Below are 20,802 nucleotides of genomic sequence, written 5' to 3'. Positions count from 1 at the left end.
TTTTCCTTTTTATGTTGTTTCTGGCTATTCAGGACTTCTTACACTTCCAAATAAATTTAAGGATCATGTTTTCAATTTTTTCTTTCATGCTCGTGGAATTTTTATCTGGAATGCATTAAATATGTATATCAATTTGAGTAGAATTGACATTTTAATGATATTTAGTCTTCCAGTTCAGGAGCATGGAATGTTCTTCCAGTTATTTGGGGCTTTTTTGATTTGTTTTAACACTGACTTGCAATTTTCTGAATATGTGTGCTTTACATCATTGGTTAAGTTTATTCCTGACTTTTACCTGTCATATTTTATTTTCATCACTCTTTTGACACTTTTATTTACTGTTATGGATACAATCTTCATTTCTAGACTCTCTTCTAGGCCCCTCTCTCCTGTCTTTTCTTTTCAGGCTCTAGTACACCCTTTAGTATTTCCTGAAAATCTGGTCTCTTGCTTAGAAATTCTCTCAGTTCCTGTTTATCTGTGAGTATTCTAATTTCATTCTCATTTTTAAGACAGTCTTGTTGGATATAAGATTCTTGGCTGGACGTTTTGATCTTGTAGTATCTTAAATGAATCAGAACACTGTCTTCTTGCCTCCATGGTTTCTGGTGAGAAATCAGCACTTAATCTTATTGGATATCCCTTATATGTTACACATTGCTTTTCTCTTGCTGCTCTCAAAATTCTCTCTGTCTTTGGTCTTTGACATTCTGTGAGTATGTGTCTTGGAGTTGGTCTCCTGGGATTTTTTTGGATGGGAGTACATTGTGCTTCTTGGACAGGGATATCTATGTCTTTCAATAGGGTTGGGAAATTTTCTACCATTATTTCTTTAAATATTCCTTCTGTCCCCTTTCCCTTTTCTTCTTCTTCTAGGACACACATGACACGTACATTTGCATGCCTTTTGCTGTCATTTAGTTCCCTGAGACCTTGTTCAATTTTTTCCATTCTTTTCTTCATCCATTTTTTTGTATGTTCACTTTCAGAGGTCATTTCTTCAAGCTCACCAATCCTTTCTTCTGCCTTCTCAAATCTGCTATTATAGGATTCCAATGCTTTCTTAGTTTCATTGATTGCACCTTTCATTCCCATAATATCTGCTATTTTTCTATGTATGCTTTCAAATTCTTCTTTGTGCTCATCTAATATCTTAATATCCTTAATCTCTCTAGCCATCTCATTGAATTTATTAAGGAGATCTGTTTGAACATGTATGATTAGTTGTCTCAACTTCTTTATGTCATCTGGAGGCTTATCTTGTTCCTTTAACTGGGCCTTAGCTTCCTGTTTCTTGGTGTGGATTCTAATTTTTGGTCAGTGTCTTCAATCTGGCTTACTGGAGTATTTATTCTGGGTGCAGCTTTTCTCTTTAGTTTAGGGCTTCCTATCCTTTCTCCCTTGCTGGTTGTGCAGCAGGAGCCAAGCATGTAGTTGGTTCTGTAAGCTGTGGAGGCTCAAGCTGCCCTCATTGTGCCAGGGATCAATGGAGCTTCTTCCAACATTCTCCTTTGCCAGGGGTAGGGACAGAGTCACAGCTATGTGGAATAATCCAAGTGCAGGCCTAGACTGTAGTTGCCCAGAGAGACTGATGAAGCTTCACATCCCTTTCTCCCCTGCCTGGGGTGGGGATGGAGCTATAGGTGTGGGCAACAATCTCTGCAGTATGGGTCCAAGATGACCACAGTTGCCCTGGTAGACTTCTGATTTTCAGTCTATGCCGGCCAAAGTTCCCTGCAGTTACCTGGAGAGGCTGGTGCAGGGCTCCTTAGCCTCCTCCCTGCCAGAGGCAGGGCTGAAGGCCAGGCTAGGACTGCAGGCAGATCTTCCTGAAAGAAACTGGTTCCTGCGGACACTGAGAGTTTCAGTCAGCCCAGCTTCCTCTCTGGCTGTGGGTGGTGCCAGAATGGTGGCTCCTGGCCTCTTTCTGACTTGGGCTGGTTCACACTTCAGCTGTTCAGGGTTATCTCTTAGCCAGTCAAGTCTACCAAACAGTAGTTGAAATCGGCAGCCAACCGTCTCCTCCTCCTGTTTCTGGGAAATGGACCTTCCGATTCCAGCCACAGAACAGCTCCTGAGGTGGCTTGTGCCACCAGAGTAGGATGATCACAGGCCTCTGCAGGTTGGCCGGTAACTTCCCAGAGAGGCTGGCGCAGGTCCCCACAGATTCCTCCCTGCTGGAGGTGGCACTGGGGCCTAGGCTAGAGCTGCGATCTGATCTGGATGGGAAGAAACCAGTGCCCACCAGCACTGGGATTCTCAGTCCGCTGCGCTTCCCCTTGTGCCAGGCGCAGAGTTCAGATGGTGGCTCCCGGCCTCTTTCTGACTTGGACCGGCTCAAACTTTAGCTGTTCTCAGGATTATGCTTTAGCTCGCTGAATTTACTCATCAGTAGCTGAAGTTGGTGCCCAACCGTCTCTCCTACCTGTTTTGGGGAAGTGGATTTTTTGATTCCTGCCGTGGAAGAGCTCTGGAGGCAGTTGTGCCTCCAGTGGAGGATGAGCACTGGCCTCTGTGGTGTGGAGCGCTCTACTTACAAGTTTTCTCTGCAGGTGGGCAGTCTTCTCCTTCCACTTCTTCAGTTGCAGGATGCTCTTCTGGCCTCCTGGAGCCCCCAAACAGGTGCTTCAGCTAGCTCCAGAGAGCTCTGGGTGTTTGCTAACTGCCCTACAACAGGAGCTGACTCTAGGAGCTCCTTACTCCGCCGCCATCTTGCTGGTCTGCTTATTATATTTTAACTTAAGGAGTTATGAATACGGGGCTTCTACGAAATGTATAGCCATAGGTATTTATTTCATTTTTACCTCCTTTACTAAAGAGCAGTAGCTCACACGTTTCAGGGCAAAAGCAAATTGTAATCCAGACCTCCTAATATTTTTTTCCTTTATCCTAGCCAAAGACTCTCATCTAAACTACTTGGCCTCCTGCTGTGAAAATGTTTTATATTCTTCCAGGTTGCTCTGGAGAGCAAAAAATAGTACTTAACCACTAACTATAGCAGTAAAATATCAGAAGCGTAATGCTCTGAGTACACACACACAGTGTATTTCACATAAATTGCAGGACAGATGGACTACACTTTAATAATCTAATCCTGGGGCTCCAGGGCCACCATTGGGGTAGCTATTAGTAGTCACAGAGGTGGGATGGAAACTTTGCACGATGGTAATGAACAGCCCCATTTAGTGAGCATCTACTGTGTGCCAAGCATCATGCTAGCCACCTTACAGATATCATCTCTAATTTTTTTTTTTATCTCTCCCCTCCTCCCCTGCCCCAGTTTTCTGTTCTCTGTGTCTATTTGCTGTGTCTTCTTCTTTGTCCGCTTCTGTTGTCAGTGGCACGGGAATCTGTGTTTCTTTTTGTTGTGTCATCTTGTTGTGTCAGCTCTCCATGTGGGCAGCGCCATTCCTGGGCAGGCTGTACTTTCTTTCACGCTGGGCTACTCTCCCTATGGGGCGCATTCCCTGTGCATGGGGTGCCCCTACACGGGGGACACCCCTGCGTGGCATGGCACTCCTTGAGTGCATCAGCACTGTGCATGGGCCAGCTCCATAGGGGTCGAGGAGTCCCGGGGTTTGAACCGTGGACCTCCCACGTGGCAGATGGATGCCCTAACCACTGGGCCAAGTCTGCTTCCCCTCATCTCTAATTCTTACAACCATCCTAAAACATAGGTATTATCATCTCCATTTTAGAGGTGAGAAAGCCTGGCTCAGGAAGGTCAAGTTACCTTATCAAGATCATACAGTAATTTGGCAAACCACTTTGCCTCCTTGGAAGCTCTCATGTGCTTCTGTAGATTTAGGATCTACCCAGTTTAACTTCAGAGTAGTAAAATCTTAGAAAAGTTATCTACCTCTGTGATCTTAAATTCATCTTCTTCAGGAAGAGAGGCATACTACATCCATTTCAAAGGGGTGTTGTGATAATGAGGTAAATTAACGCAGGTACTACACATAGCACAGCGCCCCAGACCTTGTGTGTGAGCACAAATATCCACTAAGGAGAGAAGCGGCAATTGGTACATTTTAAAAGCCTGCCTGGCAATGTTTACGTCCCTAAAAATTCCTGGAGTGGTTTTTTTTTTGTTTGTTTCATTTCACTCACCTGTATTTAAAATATTCAAATGCTTCTATCTTCAACATAGTATGCATTAAGATGTTCAAGGTTTCCCAACCTCTTCCCCCTCCCCACCGTAGGCAAATGAAGGGAAAAAGAGGAGAGAAAGATATTGGAATCCTTTTTTTTATCTTCCTTTTTGGTCTTCTCAGTTATTCTGCACCTCAGTCTTTCTCAGTATCATTACTTCCTGCATATACCCATTTTGTCTAAACTCTGAGCAATCTGAACTATGTAGTTCTGTTCCACGTCAAAAAAATAATTAGAACCCTACCATGGACTTTAAGTACAAAATATCCCAGATTGAAATGCTATATCCACATTAACCATGAGAGTAATGAACATGTTTTTCTCTTATGCTAGAACTATAGTCATGTGCAAATGATTTATTTCAGCTTCGCCTTGTTACAATGAAACATCAAATCTACCCATCATCCAAACTGGTAATGATATTTTTCAGGTGACGTATAATTTGGCAAAGAATCTTTTTTGCCAAACAACTCTGTCTCTCATAGCAACACTTTAGTTCTAGAAAAAAATACAAAATATAGCTTCTATTAAATCTTTTTAAGGTATGATCACAAAAGTTAGCCAAACTGCACCCCTCTTCTTGGAATACATTTTGCAAACTGAGGTACAAACTGTTATAAAAATTACAGGATATCATTTTTGGCATATTTGTCCTGAAAAGCTGTTTCCCAGGATAACTGATTCTTTAAGCACAATATTGTATAGCACCTACTATGTGCCAGACATTGTGCCAGGCCCTTGAGGTGCAAACAATGAGCAAAACAGACACTATGTGGACTTTCAAGCAGTTTTTAGTGCCGTGGAAGAGGCAGAGATGGCTTTGAATAATCTCACAATAACTGCAACTGAGGCAAATGCTAGAAAGCGGGGGCAGAGAATGATATATGGGCCTAAGAGATGAGGATCTGACCTGGTCATGGGGGTCTAGTTGGCACTTCCAGGAAACAACACATGAGCTGAGGGATGGTAAAGGATGAATGAGAATCAACGAAGGTAAATGAGGTAGGAAGAGTGTTTCAGACAGAGGGAAGGGCATGAGTGATGGGCCCAGGGGAGAAAGGAACATGGTTGGGGGAAAGAAGACCCGGTTGGCTGTAGCACAGACCAAGGAGCAGCGTGGTATGACTAAAGCCCAAGAGGCAGGTGCCTGTGGCCCGCGGTAAGAAGTTTTGACTTTATCCTGAGAGGGGAGGGACTGAAGGGCTGTGACAAGATCTGATCTGTATTTTGGCTACAGTGGGGAGAATTAGAGTAATTCAGCATGGAAGGAGATAAATCAGTTAGGAGGGTGCTGCAGTGGACCAAATGAAAAACTAGGGCAGCTTCGGCTGGACAGCAAGAAAGAAAATTAACATTCATAAGTTACAAGTTGACAGGACAAGGGATCAGCACAGTGATATGTGCTTGGCATGAAACAACCTGTGAGAGAAGTACTCTTTCGCACACTTTACAGATGAGAATGCTGAAGAACGTGGAAATTTGTGAAAAATCTAGGTGGTAAATAACAGAGTCAGAAACTCATGGTTATTCTACTCCAAAGTCAACTACAAAATCATCACAGAAACTTGAAACTAAAATTCGTCAAGGTACCAAGCGATGAGCCCTGAAGAACATGGACTTGGGTTTTCACTTAATAAAATGAATACGTATTTGAAGTTTCAGACTCTAGAAGAGAAATGATGACGCCATACCTATTTCAACATATCGACTTGGCAAATCTCTCATTTCACTGGCATGCCTTTCCTTCACAGAGCATATCTGGAAAATAAATTCACAGGTAATTTTAATCAATTGATGGAAAATTCTTCATAGCATTTTACTCAATATATGATACTTTCATTAAATTACCCATGTGGAACTGAAGATGGAGTGCACATAATCTACCCTATGACTTCAATGATAGAAATTAATTTGAACGATGTATAACAATCATTACTTATATACTCCAACATTATGTCAATACAGTCTTAATCAAGGGCAAAGAAAGAAGGAAATTATAATTTAGTTTTAATATGTTTCCAATGAACATTTGCTACAACTCTTAAGATTTTAAAGACTACTTCTAACATTGTCCAAATAAAGCTCTGGCAGAGGTATGTAACCAAAAACACCCAATGGCTAAACCGGGCAAAAATGTTCACATTATTGTTATTTCTGCGCACATGTTTGTAGTTTATTTCACTACTGTTATATAATACTTTGCAAAACTGTTACATGGTCTTCATAGTGCAAGTATATCAAAATCAATGTATTACATATAATTTCAAATCAGTGTTGGCAAACTACAGCCTGTTTTTAATGGTTCCTGACTGTAGTCTAATCAAAGGCCCTAAAGTGATCTAATCAAGTCATCTAATCAAAAGATCCCTTAAGTGAATCTAATGCAATCAAAGGGCTTCATGCCCACAGGAATGGATTAGTTTAAGAACATGATTTTTTCTGACATTCACAAAAAACTTCAAACTGCCACACGTATGTCAAAATGTAAGGTTGCAAAAACTACACATAAGGTTTTACATGCAAAATGAGTATAAGTAAAATAAACTAGTAAAAATACTAAGTGGTTGAAAAAATATGAAAAGTAACCTCCCTCATGTTAACAATGGTTTTCATGGGGAGATAAGCCTATCTGCAATGGATGGTAAGGGTTATAATAGGAAAAAAAAGGAAAAAAGAAAGAAGGAAGTAAGGAAGGGAAGGAGGGATGGAGGGAAGAAGGAAAGAAATGAGGGAGAGAGAGAAGGAAAGAAAAATATGTGGCAGAGATACAACATGACCCACAAAATCAAATATTTACTATCGGGTCCTTTTTTTTTTTTCAAGATTTATTTTATTTCTTTCTTCCCCCTACCCCCCACCACCCCGCTTGTCTGTTCTCTGTGTCTATTTGCTGCGTCGTCTTTGTCCGCTTCTGTTGCTGTCAGCGGCACGGGAATCCGTGTTTCTTTTTGTTGCGTCATCTTGTTGTGTCAGCTCTCCGTGTGTGCCGCACCATTCCTGGGCAGGCTGCACTTTCTTTTGCGCTGGGCAGCTCTCCTTATGGGGCGCACTCCTTGCGCATGGAGCTCCCCTATGCGGAGGACACCCCTGCGTGGCGCGGCACTCCTTGCGCACACCAGCACTGTGCATGCGCCAGTTCCACACGGGTCAAGGAGGCCCCGGGTTTGAACCGCGGACCTCCCATGTGGTAGACAGACGCCCTAACCACTGGGCCAAGTCTGCTGCCCACTATCAGGTCCTTTACAGAAAAAGTTTGTCCACCTCTCTTTTAAAGTATATGTATATAGAAAAGTTTGGGTAGAAACAAATGTGCATATATTTTTCTATCATTCACACATATCCACAACACATGTATGTGTTAAAAGTGGTTATGTGGGGAAGATAAGACTATTTTCTGTTTTCTTCGCTGTATTACATAGAGAGAACATTATCCATGTGTTAGGAAGTGAAAATTTTACATATGTTCACCCACCCAGGTAAGACCTAACTTAAAGCAAAGTACTGATCCCTAGTAACTTTTGTCAGTGATCAGGTTTTTTTCCCTTTTGCTTTTATATAGTAATTACTGTATTCTTTTTATAATTGCTTCATTAATTATAGCTACATATTAGAATATTTTTTTAAAATGTATAGAAAAACCCAAAGTGGAAAAACAAAAATTACCCACAGTTCCAGCACAGAGAGAAAGTTTTGTTTCTTTAGGGCAAATTCCTAGAAGTAGAATGTATAGATAAATGAGTATGTCTACTTTTATAAGGCTTTTCTTTGCTTTTTTTGTGTAATGTACACATCCTAACTACTTTCCCACCAGACTGCAGCAACACGGTTACTACATGAAAATACTCACTTACCCTAAACAACATACCAGGACCTGAACCTGTGGCTCAGAAGTGATTAGTTATTTTCTCTCTTGATGGCTTTTTGTCATCCCCTGTCCATCTCATACCGTTTCTCCACCTCCCTCTTTCCCCCAATATCCTCTTCCTTTCTTTAGATTTTTGTTTTTACAAGTTATTTATTTCTCTTTTCACATTTAATAAGGGAAGTACTAAATTATCTAACAGGCATACTCCAGAAATATCAAATGGACATCTTTTTAATGTGCTAATAAAAGTACGTGAGGAGTGGTGTTTCAAATGGTTTGAAGTATAATAAAAGCAAGTATAACAATAATGTTAGGTAATTCTTCTTGAGCAACTACTGGGAAACAGTCCTGAGTTAAGTGCTTTGTAAGACAGATATAGTTCTTTTCTTAGGAAGACTATGGTCTAGAGGGGTAGGTACACAATTAAAAAGGCACTTAACTAAAGTGAGATGGGGAAGCACAGAAATATAAGTCAGGGGCATCTTCCAGTAAAGAAGGTTTCCTGGCAGAAGTGAAGGAGAGAGACAAGACAGGTGCAAAACAGCAACCAAGTAACCTGGAACCCTCAACTAGAAGGTAAATCAAACAGAAACTGGGGGCAATGGGTGGGTGGAGAGGTGTGACTGGGACAGAGTTGAGGCTAGAGAGGAACCTAGAGGCTGGGTCATGCAGAACTTTGTAAATCATGCTAAAGATCAGGACGTCAGTCTATAAGCAATGAGAATCCACTGAGGGGTTTAAACAGGGGACTGATTATTAGATCTGTACTCAAAAAAGATTACTTTACCTGCACCGTGAGAGACAGAACAGAGGGGGCAAAACTAAAGCCAGGGAGACTTGACAGGAGGATGGAGAGGAGTAGTAGAGGGATCTGAGAGACAGTGACAGAACTTGAGAACTGACTTGACCTCTTTCAGTCCTCAAAAATCCCCGAAAGGTAACTTTATGATCCCTCATCTAGAGATAAGGACACTGAGGCTCTGAGATTGTATAATTTACCCAAGTCACACAGCTGGAATTGGAACTCACACCAAGGCCTGATAATTTCTCACATGCCAGGCCACAATCTCTCTGAAGACCAAGAAAACAAGGCACCAATGGCAGACTGGGCCACAGCTCTGCTTTGTTCCTTCTCAGCTGTTTGGCTTTAGCTTTTGTCCCAGCACCTATTTCATATATGGCTAAAACAAGTGCAGGGAGGTGAATATGTTAAGTGCTACCCTAAGCTTACACCCGGCATAAGAGCAGTTCAGTGACTGCAGGAGCCATTTACATCCATGGATGGGCTCTCATCCATGAACATCAATTTGCTTCATCAACTCTCTCCTCTGCATCGCCACACAGGTATCCAATACGCACTGCAATTGGACATATCCAAACACAACTCCCGAACATGCTCTATCAGCACTGCATCCCAGTTCAGTAAAAAGGAGCTTTATCTTCCAGTTCCTCAATGCCATTAACTTTTCTCTCTTTTGTTTTTATGCCCCTTTTCCAATCATCAACAAATACTATACTATTGGGTCTACCTTCAAAATATATCCAGAATCCAGTAACTTCTCACCAGTTTCACCATTGATTGTTGATTCAAAATACTAACATGTTTTTTACTGAGATAACTATAATAGCCGCCCAACTGGTCTCCCCACTTTACTGACCCTTTATCTCTAAGTAAGTTTATTCAATCATCTCTACTACTCAAAACCCTTTGCTGGCATCTCATCTCTTTCAAATTAAAGCCAAAGACTTTACAAAGGCCCGTGAGGCCCTACATAATCTGCCCCTCACCTCCATACCAGGACATATCTCCAGACATCTTTCTCTACATACAGCTTCTCCCACTCTCCTCATACCTGCTCCCCCAACTCTGGCAATAATGGTTTCCTTATTGCTCCTCAAAAACAGACAAGGGTCTCTCCTCCCTCAAGGTTTTCATACTGCTGTTCCCTCTGCCTTCCCCTTCTGCATACATTATCGGAGATGCCTTTCCTGGACCTCTGTGGTAGGATGAATTATGTACACCCAAGGAACACATGTTCTTGGTCTTAGTCTGCATCCCTATGGGTGTGAACCCATTGTAAATGGGATCTCTGGAAGATGCTGCTTTAGTGAGGATATGGCCCAAGTGAATGAGAGTGGCCCTAATCTGATTACAGGTAAGCAGAAGAAATTCAGATAGTGAGAGAAAGCCACAGCAAGGAGCCGGAAGACAGAAGTCAGTAGTATCTGGCAGAGGATATCGCCATGTAATGTGAAAGCCAAGGACTGCCAACCAGAAGACTACTGAGCCTTGGAGAAAGCAAGCCTTCTACTTTGGAAACTATGAGCAAACAGGTTCCTGCTGTTGAGGGCGGTTTGTTGTGTGGTATTTGTCAGAGCAGCCTTGGAAAATTAAGACAACCCATCATATAAAACAGTACTCTCCCCCATACCCTTGCCCATTATCCTGTGAAACTGCTCTTTGGTTTTTCCCACTATTGACATGTGTGCATGTGCTTGCTTTTTTGCTTTTTGCCCATCTTTTCTTACTAAAATGTAAACTTTCCAAGAGAAAGACTTTAACTGCATACTGTGTTATGTTGGTTATGGTTTGTGTCTCTCTAATAAGATTTCTCTTTCTCTCTCTCTCAGAGGTAAGAGCATGTCCTGATTTTCTTTCCTGCAAGAGAACAGATTCTGGCTGAGAGGTGCTCACAGATATAACTGAACCTGAGAAAAAAGGAATCCCCAAGAAAATGACAATATTTAACATGAAATCTTTTATATGAGTTGGCTCCTAATTGGGGAAGAAAGTGTTTCTGGTGGCTGCTGAATGCAGAGTTGGTGACTAAAAACAACAGAGATTTATTCTCTCCGTTACTGGAGACCAGAAGTTCAAAATCCTTTCCAATGGGCTGAAATCAAGGTGTTGGCAGTGTTGTGCTTCTTTTAGAGACTCTTGGAGATGATCCATTCCTTCCCTTTACCAGCTTCTGGTGGCTGCCACATCACTTCTATGTCTGCTCACGTGCCTTCTCCTTTTCTGTGGTAGCATCTCCCTCTGCCTCTCACAGGGATACTTGTGATTGCATTTAGGACTCATCCAGATAATTCAGGATAATCTCTCCCTCTCAAGATTCTTAATTTAATCACATCTTTTGACACATAAGGTAATATTTGCCCTTTTGCCACACAAGGTAACATTTTCAGGTTCCAGGGATTACGACTTTTAGAGGCCTGTACTAGTCAGGGTTCTCTAGGGAAATAGAATCAACAAGAGGTATCTGTCAATAGTATGCTATTTTATAAGTCTCTCACGTGACCATGGGGATGCACAAGTTCAGGTTCCGCAGGCAGGCTGCAACCAGGGGCTCTGATGAAAGTTCAGTGAAGGTTCTTGACGAATTCTGAGAGATGCTGGCTGTCCAAATATGAGCCGGGAAATTCTCATTCAATGCTGGGATCACTTCCCCTTTTAAGGCATTCGACTGATTGGATAAAGTATCACTCTTTGCTGATGAAAACCTCCCTGACTGATGTAATCAGCTATCTGTGATTTACCACTGCAGTAAACTCAATGGTGACTAAAGTCCATAAACGCCCTTGTATTACAGTTTGCCTGATGCTTGCGTGACCAAACAACTGGGCACAATTACGTGGCCGAGTTGACACATTAGCCTAACCATCACAAGGCTATTCTCCAGTCTACTACAGAAAGCAATTCTGGTAGCCATCTGTGACCTTCTTACATGTCCCTATAGACTCATTTTCTTTGCTTTTCAACAAAAGTAAAGAAAATGACAATTTTGAAACAAAGGGGAAAAAATCCAACTGGTCCATCAAAGACTTTTAAAACTTTCAAAAGTTAAAGTTTATTGAACAAGTACCCACACAAAGGATTGAGGAAACTAGGGAATCATTTTTGTTATCTGAGACAATTGGGAACAATTTCCTTCTTTTTACCCTTAAATGTCTACTTAGGCTATGTTTACTTAGCACATGAGAACAATTACTCCATGTTCAATATAGAAAGAAACCAAAGAGAACTTGTCTTATTTAATGTAAGAGCCAGGAGGATCTCATGTCACGTGTAATGATGTATGTTTTGGTCAGAACCACTGGATGAATCATTTTGTGCTTACCCTTTCCAGAGAAGAGTAAAATTTTAAATAGCCATGTCTCTTTCATAAAAAGGCAGCAGTTAAGGCTTTTCTAGAACTTGAAGTTATAGCAACCACACTTAACAACAACAGTTAACATTTATCAAGTACTTAAAATAGCTGGTTCTATGCTAACCTCTTTACATGTATAACCACATTTAATTCCCTCAAACCTTATGAAGTGGGAGTTTTATACCTTCATTTTAATAGCGTAATGTTTAGAGAGATAGAAGAAACAAACGGAGAAGGTGGGCTTGATCCCAGCTCGGACTCTGAAGCCTGAGTTCTATATATTTGGCTATTGTTGGATTATTTCCTCCTACAATATTTATTTTTAAATTAAAAATTTTTTTTTAAAGATTTATTTTTATTTCTCCCTCCACCCCCATCTATTGTTTTGCACTTGCTGTCTGCCCTCTGTGTCTCTTCCTTGTGTGCTTGTCTTCTTTTTAGAAGGCACTGAGAACCAAACCCAGAACCTCCCATGTGGGAGGGAAGTGCTCAATCGCTTGAGCCACCTCTACTACCTGCTGTGGTGTCTCTCATTGCGTCTCTTTTTTGCATCACCTTGTTGAGTCAGATTACCATCTTGTTTGTCTTCTTTAGGAGGCACTGGGAAACAAACCTGGGACACCCCCCCACCCCTCATGTGGAAGTGGGTGCCCAACTGCTTGAGCCACATTTGCTTCCCTCTCCTGTAATCTTTATCTCAGCTAATTTTTAGTTTACTTTGTTTGGAGTAAGCTATATATTTTTAAAAGGTAGCAAGTGACTCTGCTCTAAAGTATCTAATATCAGATAAGCGCCTGGTAGGCATGGAATGAATGTGAATGAGCTTTGTAGAAAAGCTAAATTTCATTTACTCAGGTATAAAAGGGTAAGATAATTACAAGCTACAAAATATTCCAAAATCTTATTATAGATAGATAATAAGTCTGGGCCTCTTCTCAGTCAAACGATTAACAAGCAAGCAGGACATTTAGTTTTAACCTCCTCTCTCCACCATCAATAACTCTAATGAAGATGCTAAGGGTCACATCAAAGGGAAATGGAAAGAATAATTGAGAGAGCAAAACCTGACTAACCAACAAACCTAACCACACGCTCTGTAAATAGCTATGTTCAACTGGGTTATGGGAAATTTTTAAAAAGATCAAAAAAGGCAGCACTAGCCTTAACATAGAAAAGACCACAAATTGTTCTGCATGCCATGGAAAAGAGAAAATCGATCCTAAAACTTATGCCCATGAAAGAATTTGAGCATTAATGGGTATCACAACATGACAATGTCCAGGTGAAAATTCTCTGGTTTCTAGAAGCCAATCAAGAACTCATATTCCTTTGGACCATTCTCAGTGGATCTAAAATAATGTGGACAAATAACATAAGACAAGCACAACTACCTTTATAGAAGTTCCCCAACCAATAATTAGTGTCACGCCGTCCTTCCAGCAGAGGCTGCACGGATACATATCTGGGCGAAGACTTATGTCATCTCGGGGCACATTGGTGATTCTTTGCTTTGAGGTGATGTCAAAAATCTTCACACCCTGGAAAATAACACAGCATTAAAAATCCTCTATTTGGGAGAAGGGAAGTAAAGGAAATGTATTAACAGTCACTGCTACAACCACCAATATCTAGCAGTCTAAAACACTGACAGTGTTTATGGAGAAATGCTGGAGAGGGTTCAAAGGAAAATGCTCCTGCTCCACACAAACTGTTAAAATAGACTAAAGCAAAAGAGAACCTCCATCCTTTTTTTTTCTGGACAAAGGAGATTTTATTATGGATAGCTTTGGTGGCTCAAATCTGGCACACATTCAAAATGTACAGATATCACGCAATCACATTTCCAAAATGACAGACATGTAACATTTCTACTTGTATTGTTCCATCACAAAGAGGGGGTTTGTTTTTAAAAAGACTGTGAATCTGAAAAGCCATGATATAAAGAAAATTACACTTGACATTTAAAAATTCTCAAATGGAAGCATCAGGCAAGCAGCTCAGTGAAAATAAACCAACAGGGCATAGGTCTGCTTACCTTTCTTAAAAGCCAAGAGAGGTAAGAAAAATCCTGAATAGTGAAGTTGACTCTAAGAGACTTCTACCATTTAAAACTGGATAAAAAGTGATTTACTAAATCATACCTTGAAAGTCTATAATGTCTGCTGGATACCTAAAAGACCATTTTTTAAACTTCTGAATAGCCCCAACCCATACTGAGAAAACTTTAAAATAAGCACAGCACCAAAAATTATGATCCACTTTTATTAAGCCAGGCTTACATTTTTGCCTGTGATTATATACTGGGACTGAAATAGAAATCAGCAATATTCTGTACTTGTTTCATATCAACTGTTACTTGCCTTTGGCCAATAGGCAAATGATATTTTCAAGACCACATTCCCAATGCAGCCCCTTCAATTATTAAGATGCCTTTTCATTTTCTTGGTTATTCTCCATGCCTCAGGTTTCTTACTCTAAAATAGAGCCCAGAACATGTGGGGAATTACTATATTATGAAAGCCAAAAGCAATCTAATTTCTTTAACCTTCCAGGTATGATATCAATTGCCATTTGTATCTTTTAGAAATGACCATATCAGCAAGTGGCATCTTTTCCCTTTGTTACAGCTTTATCAATTCCATCACTCTCCTGCCACTTAACAAGAATTAGGAAGTTAGAGATATGCTTTTTACCATGTTATTGGCCCAAGCAATCAAATGGCCTCTCCACTTCACACTTCTTATGTTTCCTTCTCCTTCATGCAGAACAGAAGACTTCCATCTGCTCATCCAAGACCGTTCAAACAGCAGCAACTAGAAACAAATATCATAGAGACTGAATTTTAGAAGCCAGGAACGATACATTAGACACCTTAATTACTCATTTTTGCCTGTCCCTGTGACCAAAGAACAAACAAGTAATTCTCAACACTTTTGTGTCAACTTACAGTAGTATATGATTTGCAATTTGGGAAGAATTCCTAGTATAGTTAGTTCATCTAGCCCAGGACATTGTTTAAAATGTATGAGTTTTGAAGTTACTGTAAAATAAAGCCACAAGATGGCACCAAAATACCAAGGTACATGGAAAATAATGCAGAAATAAAGATTTGTACCACAGAAAGTTTTTCACACAACTGCCAGGAATTAATTTATTTGTGCCTTCAAAAACCAACATCTCAAAATTTTGTCCTTGAAAATAAGACATTAGTCACAGATTAAATTGCAATAGTGAGAAGCAAGCTATGTTTTTCATTTAAACAAAGATGAACAATTTAATGACTTTTAAGCAGTGATTCATGTCACAAAATAAGAGAAAGTTGCTTTAGGATTAAACTTCTTTAAAATGTTCAATGCAGCTGAAGTCTATTTTAAAGGTAAAAATCTATAATAAAAATCTGCTAGATAACTTGTAATACTATAAATTTGACTGGTTAAAGGTGCCGCCTGACGAACATGTAAATTTAGTAGTTTGTGTCTCATTAAGGATACAATAAAATCCCCTGATGGTTTTTTCCTGCTTGCTTGTTGTTTCTGTTTTCAGGAGGCACCAGGGACTGAACGCGGGACCTCCCATGTGGGAAGCAGGCGCTCAACTGCTTGAGCCGCATCCACTCCCCAGGATATACCCAATTTAAATCCTTTAAGAAAAGACATTTATACAATACAGAACTTAAGGCATGTAATCCCAAAATACCTGTTTACCTTTAAAAAGCAATGCTCATATAGAGAATCCACAATAGTTTTAAAAATTTCTATCAGAGGCATTCTCAGTTCAGTTTATTAGTATTTTATGTCCCCCACGCAAAGACAGGAAAAGAAAGTGATAATGGGGGAAAGAGGGTAAATTAGTATTTTATTTATGTTTCCTTTATACCTTCCCTCAATAGTTAGACCTCTTCAGTTAGAAGAAACACAATATAGTTTAAAATTAAGTGTTCACCTACAAAAGTAAATTGAGTATAGTCACTTTAAAGTATTATAAATGGAGAGATCCATTTGGAGTTTCTAATTACCCATGAAAAAGCAAGGTGGCCTCATATCCTCCATATGGTAGGCTCGAGGCAGGGATTTTACGAAACATGGTAGACCTTTCTTCCTACTAGATATACCCTATCTTATATCTTCTGTCCTATCTTGTCCTTTCCTGCCCCAGGTTCTTGGTAGGAAATCATCACCACCACCGTGCCTTCCTGACCCCAATGAGAGACCCTCAAGCATGTCCTCTGTGATTCAGCCTCTCCTTGGGCCATCCAGATTGAGAACAGACGACTGAGGAAAATACCGCCATGCAGATCACTGTGCTAGGCCAAATGTAGAGGGAAGATGAAGATGTTCAGTATTTAGTGACAGGATAGGTTTGAAATTTGGGAACAGAGAAGAAAGCCTTAGAATACAATTCTGCTACACCTATAAGTACATGCCACTAAAGACAGGCAGCTAAAAACAAGTACACTAAACTTAAGGACGTGAGAAGGTTGTAGTGTCTAGCTTCCATGTGTAGCGTGGACCTGGTAGAGGGGATTCTCACAATTGGGCTGGGCGCAGTGAGCACCCAATAGACCCCCAGCTGGAGGGAGCAGTTGGCTGGGTGGCCAAGGAAACGCGTGATGGGGGAAAGCAGCCAATTCCCCTTCTGCACTAATTCCCACCTAGAAATGGTCAACACAGTATTAAAGGGGGAAACAATCTATACCTGTGTTAGAAAAATATGTTCAAAATTTTAAAACAAAAATTCCATAAGATACGGTAAAAAATGAGACCAGTGGAAGCCATGAGTCAACTCAATTTAAAAAAAAGTCTGCTGAAAGTCAGTGGTCTGGGCAGGTAGCAAAATGCCAGAACACCTCCATGCTTAGTGTAATAGGGACCAGAGGAAAAGGGAGTTGGGGGCAAATCTTGTCCTAGGAAAGAACGGCTCGGGGCAGTGACACCAGAGAGCAAGGCCAAGAAGTAGAGCAGGCACGCTGGCAAGAGAGCACCTACCGAGAGCAGAGAGCAGTCGTGTCAGTTCCCCGAGGCCAGCAGTGCCTGGATGAACATCACAGGGCCTCAGTAAATAAAGAAGCACTTCCCTGCTGCCTTAAGGAGTACATTCTTTGGTACTCATTTTCCTGACAGAAAACTGTGTTGCAATTCTAACAAAAATGAAACAAAAATTTCCCCCTCCCACCATTATCCAGAATAAAAAACTTGAACGAGTTTGCACACAATCAATGATACATACGCAGAGTTTTCAACTCTGAACAATAAACGTAGACCTTTCTCAGTAGAGATGAAGGAACAAGGAAAAAAAACAGGAATTATGGAAAAATTCAGTAGTTAAAACTATAGGACTTACCCAAGGAATAAAAGAAATCTCCCACTTCTAATTCCACGTGAAAGAGGCATTACAAGAAACAGAAAGGGACTTTAAAAATAAGATCTAATTTTTCCTATTATTATACTCAGGTGGCATAAACAAGAACCTAACAAAAGATAAAAATTAATTTTTAAAAAATCGAAAAAAGATACTTGCTATCCCTAGGTTAAAAATGAAATCAAATTGCAACCAGAGTATTTTGAAATTGAGAATAGAAATACTCATTTTCCTAAACTTTAGGGGATGCAATCAAAATTATAAACAAGTAAAATCCATAGCTCTAAAAGATAATTACAAACAAAAACATGCACATATTAGCTATGTGATAGAAACAATACTTTATTGAGGGATATAGAAGGAGAACTAAAGAAATGAAAAGACACATTATGCCCTGAATAAGAAGACTTAAAATTCTCACTGAAGGCTTAATTCTCACTAAATTAACCTAATGCAAACCCAAAGAAAATCCCAAAGAGATTATTTCTAGCACTTGTAAAAATGCTAAAAATTCATTTGGGGGAAAAAAAAAAGATGAGAATAACAGAATATTTCTTTAAAAATTAAGCAATTGAGGAGAGTGGGAAGTAGATTTGCCCTGAAAGTACTATACTTTGTAAAATCAACAGTCAAAACAGTATAGGGAAGCGGATGTGGCTCAACTGATACAGTGTCCGCCTTCCATATGGAGGGTTCAGGGTTCAAACCCGGGGCCTCCTGGCCCGTGTGGTGAGCTGGCCCATGCGTAGTGCTGATGTGCACAAGGAGTGCCGTGCCGCACAGAGGTGTCCCCCACATAGGGGAGCCCCAAGCACAAGGAGTGCGCCCTGCAAGGAGAGCCACTGTGCGCGATAAAAGTGCAGCCCGCCCAGGAGTGGCACCACAAACACGGAGAGCTGATGCAGCAGGATGACGCAAAACAAAAAAGAGAAACAGATTCCCAGTGCTGCTGACAAGAATGCATGTGGACACAGAAGAACACACAGTGAAGGGACACAGAAAGCAGACAACCGGGGGGGGGAGAGGGGGAAGGAGAGAAATAGATAAAAATCTTAAAAAAAAACAAACAAAACCAAAACAGTGTAACAATGGTGAGAATTGACAAACCAAAGGAAAAGGGAAAAGAAATGACAGAGATTAATCACAATGATATTGTCAGGTCCTAGTGGGGAGCAGAGAATAGGTGCCCTTAAACTACTGATCAGTTCCCATTTTCTGGAAGATTCTTTAGCACCCTATTATCAAAACTTTAAAAACTACCCCAGAAAGTTCACTCCTAGAAATTTTTGCCAAGAAAACCAGACCATCGGACAGGTGGGCAAAAACATAAATAAAGTTATTTATATCAGCCAGAAATGGGCTAACAACTGGAGATCGAGTACAGCATGGTAGAGCTAGACAATCGAACAGTATGCATCCACATTGGAAGGATTTTGTATATGCACATTTATTAACTAAGATGCTCAGGGAATATGAAAGAAAAAAAGCAGATTACAAAACAGTATTGCCTTTGAAGAACCTACGAATGGGTAACCATTAGTAAAAAGCTGAAAGCTTTATTAAAATGTAGTTAAAATTAATTCTAGAAATGGATGACAGGAATTTTACATTGACCTTTTCTATTTAATAATTTTCTGCATTGAGCATGTGAATTATTTTTATAATGTTAATACCTTAGTGGGGATGAAAATCTAGCCTCATATTTCTACAATCAGGACAATTTAGGGGAGAAGCTGAAATGAAACGAGAACAATATAAAAAAGTCACTGGAACTTAGGGAAAGGGGATATTTGAGGCACACTGAATATATATGAGAATAAATGCACATAAACTGTGCCTACTTTTAGAATAAAAGGTTAATTTATTTAGGAACTTGTTAATAAACTCTTGTTGCAATGCCAACCAAAATCCCATCTCATTTCCAATCATTCCTTTTGCGGTCAGGGTGCGTCCAGTTATAAGAGGAAGCTGAGGCCAGCTGGACCTTGGCCTCCTTTGTCTCCTGTTCTAGCTCCGAAGAGGACTTCCAGCAGAGGGCAGGAAGAAAAGGAATGAGAGAAGAATTTTGAATTGAGTTCATTCCAGTGTTGATTCTGAGTTTCCAGAGTTATATTACAATAAACCATGTGGAGCCTGCCCTGGTATGAAATCAGAGCAACAAAGAATATTCTCTCCTAATCATATTTTTAAAGCACAGAGAGGCATATGACAACTGATGCATGCCCTCCACCAACGAGTTAATATATCCATTTCTGTAAATGAAACAAACTTTAATTATTTGATATACCCTTGTAGACATGCACGTTATGTTCTGATTTTTTTCAAATAGCAGTGGTTTCAATCATTTTACTTTATATTTTGTGGATAAAAAAAATGATCTGTAAATAAACAGTCATAAAAATATGAGGGAAGTTTATCATTTAGGAGAATTCGTAAGTCAAATACTTTCCTTGTACTTTACTGCTTTTGTATGCTTTTATGGTCATGCTGGTTCTGTTACAGCACAACGAGTACCAGATTATATCTTACTCACTGAGATTCAAGTATTTACCTTTCGTCTCCCAAACAGACTGTAAATGCTTCGGTGAAGGGGACCATATCTTATACTTTGCCAGACACATAAGCATAATAAATAGCAGATACTGAGTAGACTTTCCTAGGTCTGCTAGACTTAATTCTTTTCTTGGTTGTCCATACACAAAATGCAAGTCTTTTTGCTACAGGCGGGGCTACATAATCCACCAAAGCCTTTCCTTAGTTAGTCATGTCCCTAAACTATTTTGGATGCATGGGAATCTGCCTTTATCCCAAAAATATAAAAGAAAGAGCCCTGTGACTAAATCACACAATTAATACAAACTCGCTTTTAGGAAGAACTCACAATTATCCCAAGTCCTACTTCTGAACATTTAGTCTATTTCATTTTGTTCAATGCCAGAGGACATGATTTGTGTACCTGTCAAAAATCTGAAAGCTACTTTTAGGGTCAGTCTTCGCCTATTCACTTCAAGAAACTGCACCTCTTTTCTTTCAGGGATGCAACCTGGCCACTCACTTGGCCTGAACAGTGATCATCTGAATGTGTCTGTGCAGATCTGTGGAAGGCTCTCCAGATTGCCACACCACCCACTTCTCCGAGGATCTTGCTCCCGTGCCTGCTTCTCTCATTTAGGGTACCTGCCTGGCCCCTTGAAACGTTTATTTCTGCCTTCCTTCTCTGTCCTACTTTCTTCTTTTCTCATAAATTCTACTTTCTAATCCACACACAGTTAAACT

The 20,802-nt window shown here is 40.3% G+C and overlaps 1 protein-coding gene across 4 annotated transcripts in view; it reads right to left on the bottom strand.

Moving 5' to 3' along the window:
• VPS41 (VPS41 subunit of HOPS complex) overlaps positions 1-20,802 on the bottom strand; it is a 247,119-nt gene that overhangs the window by 87,010 nt on the left and 139,307 nt on the right. For 2 of the 4 annotated variants that reach the window (XM_058296761.1, XM_058296763.1), the window contains 4 exons: positions 17,509-17,535; positions 14,862-14,981; positions 13,560-13,706; positions 5,844-5,910 (listed from right to left, as the gene is read on the bottom strand). In XM_058296761.1, the coding sequence (XP_058152744.1) occupies positions 5,844-5,910; positions 13,560-13,706; positions 14,862-14,981; positions 17,509-17,535 (361 nt within the window). The remainder of the gene's footprint in view (positions 1-5,843; positions 5,911-13,559; positions 13,707-14,861; positions 14,982-17,508; positions 17,536-20,802) is intronic. The other 2 variants (XM_058296762.2, XM_058296764.1) reach the window with 1 other exon arrangement.

This window comes from Dasypus novemcinctus, chromosome 5, assembly GCF_030445035.2.
Source record: "Dasypus novemcinctus isolate mDasNov1 chromosome 5, mDasNov1.1.hap2, whole genome shotgun sequence".
Lineage (NCBI taxonomy): Eukaryota > Metazoa > Chordata > Mammalia > Cingulata > Dasypodidae > Dasypus > Dasypus novemcinctus.
This window is presented reverse-complemented; position numbering and strand designations above follow the sequence as displayed.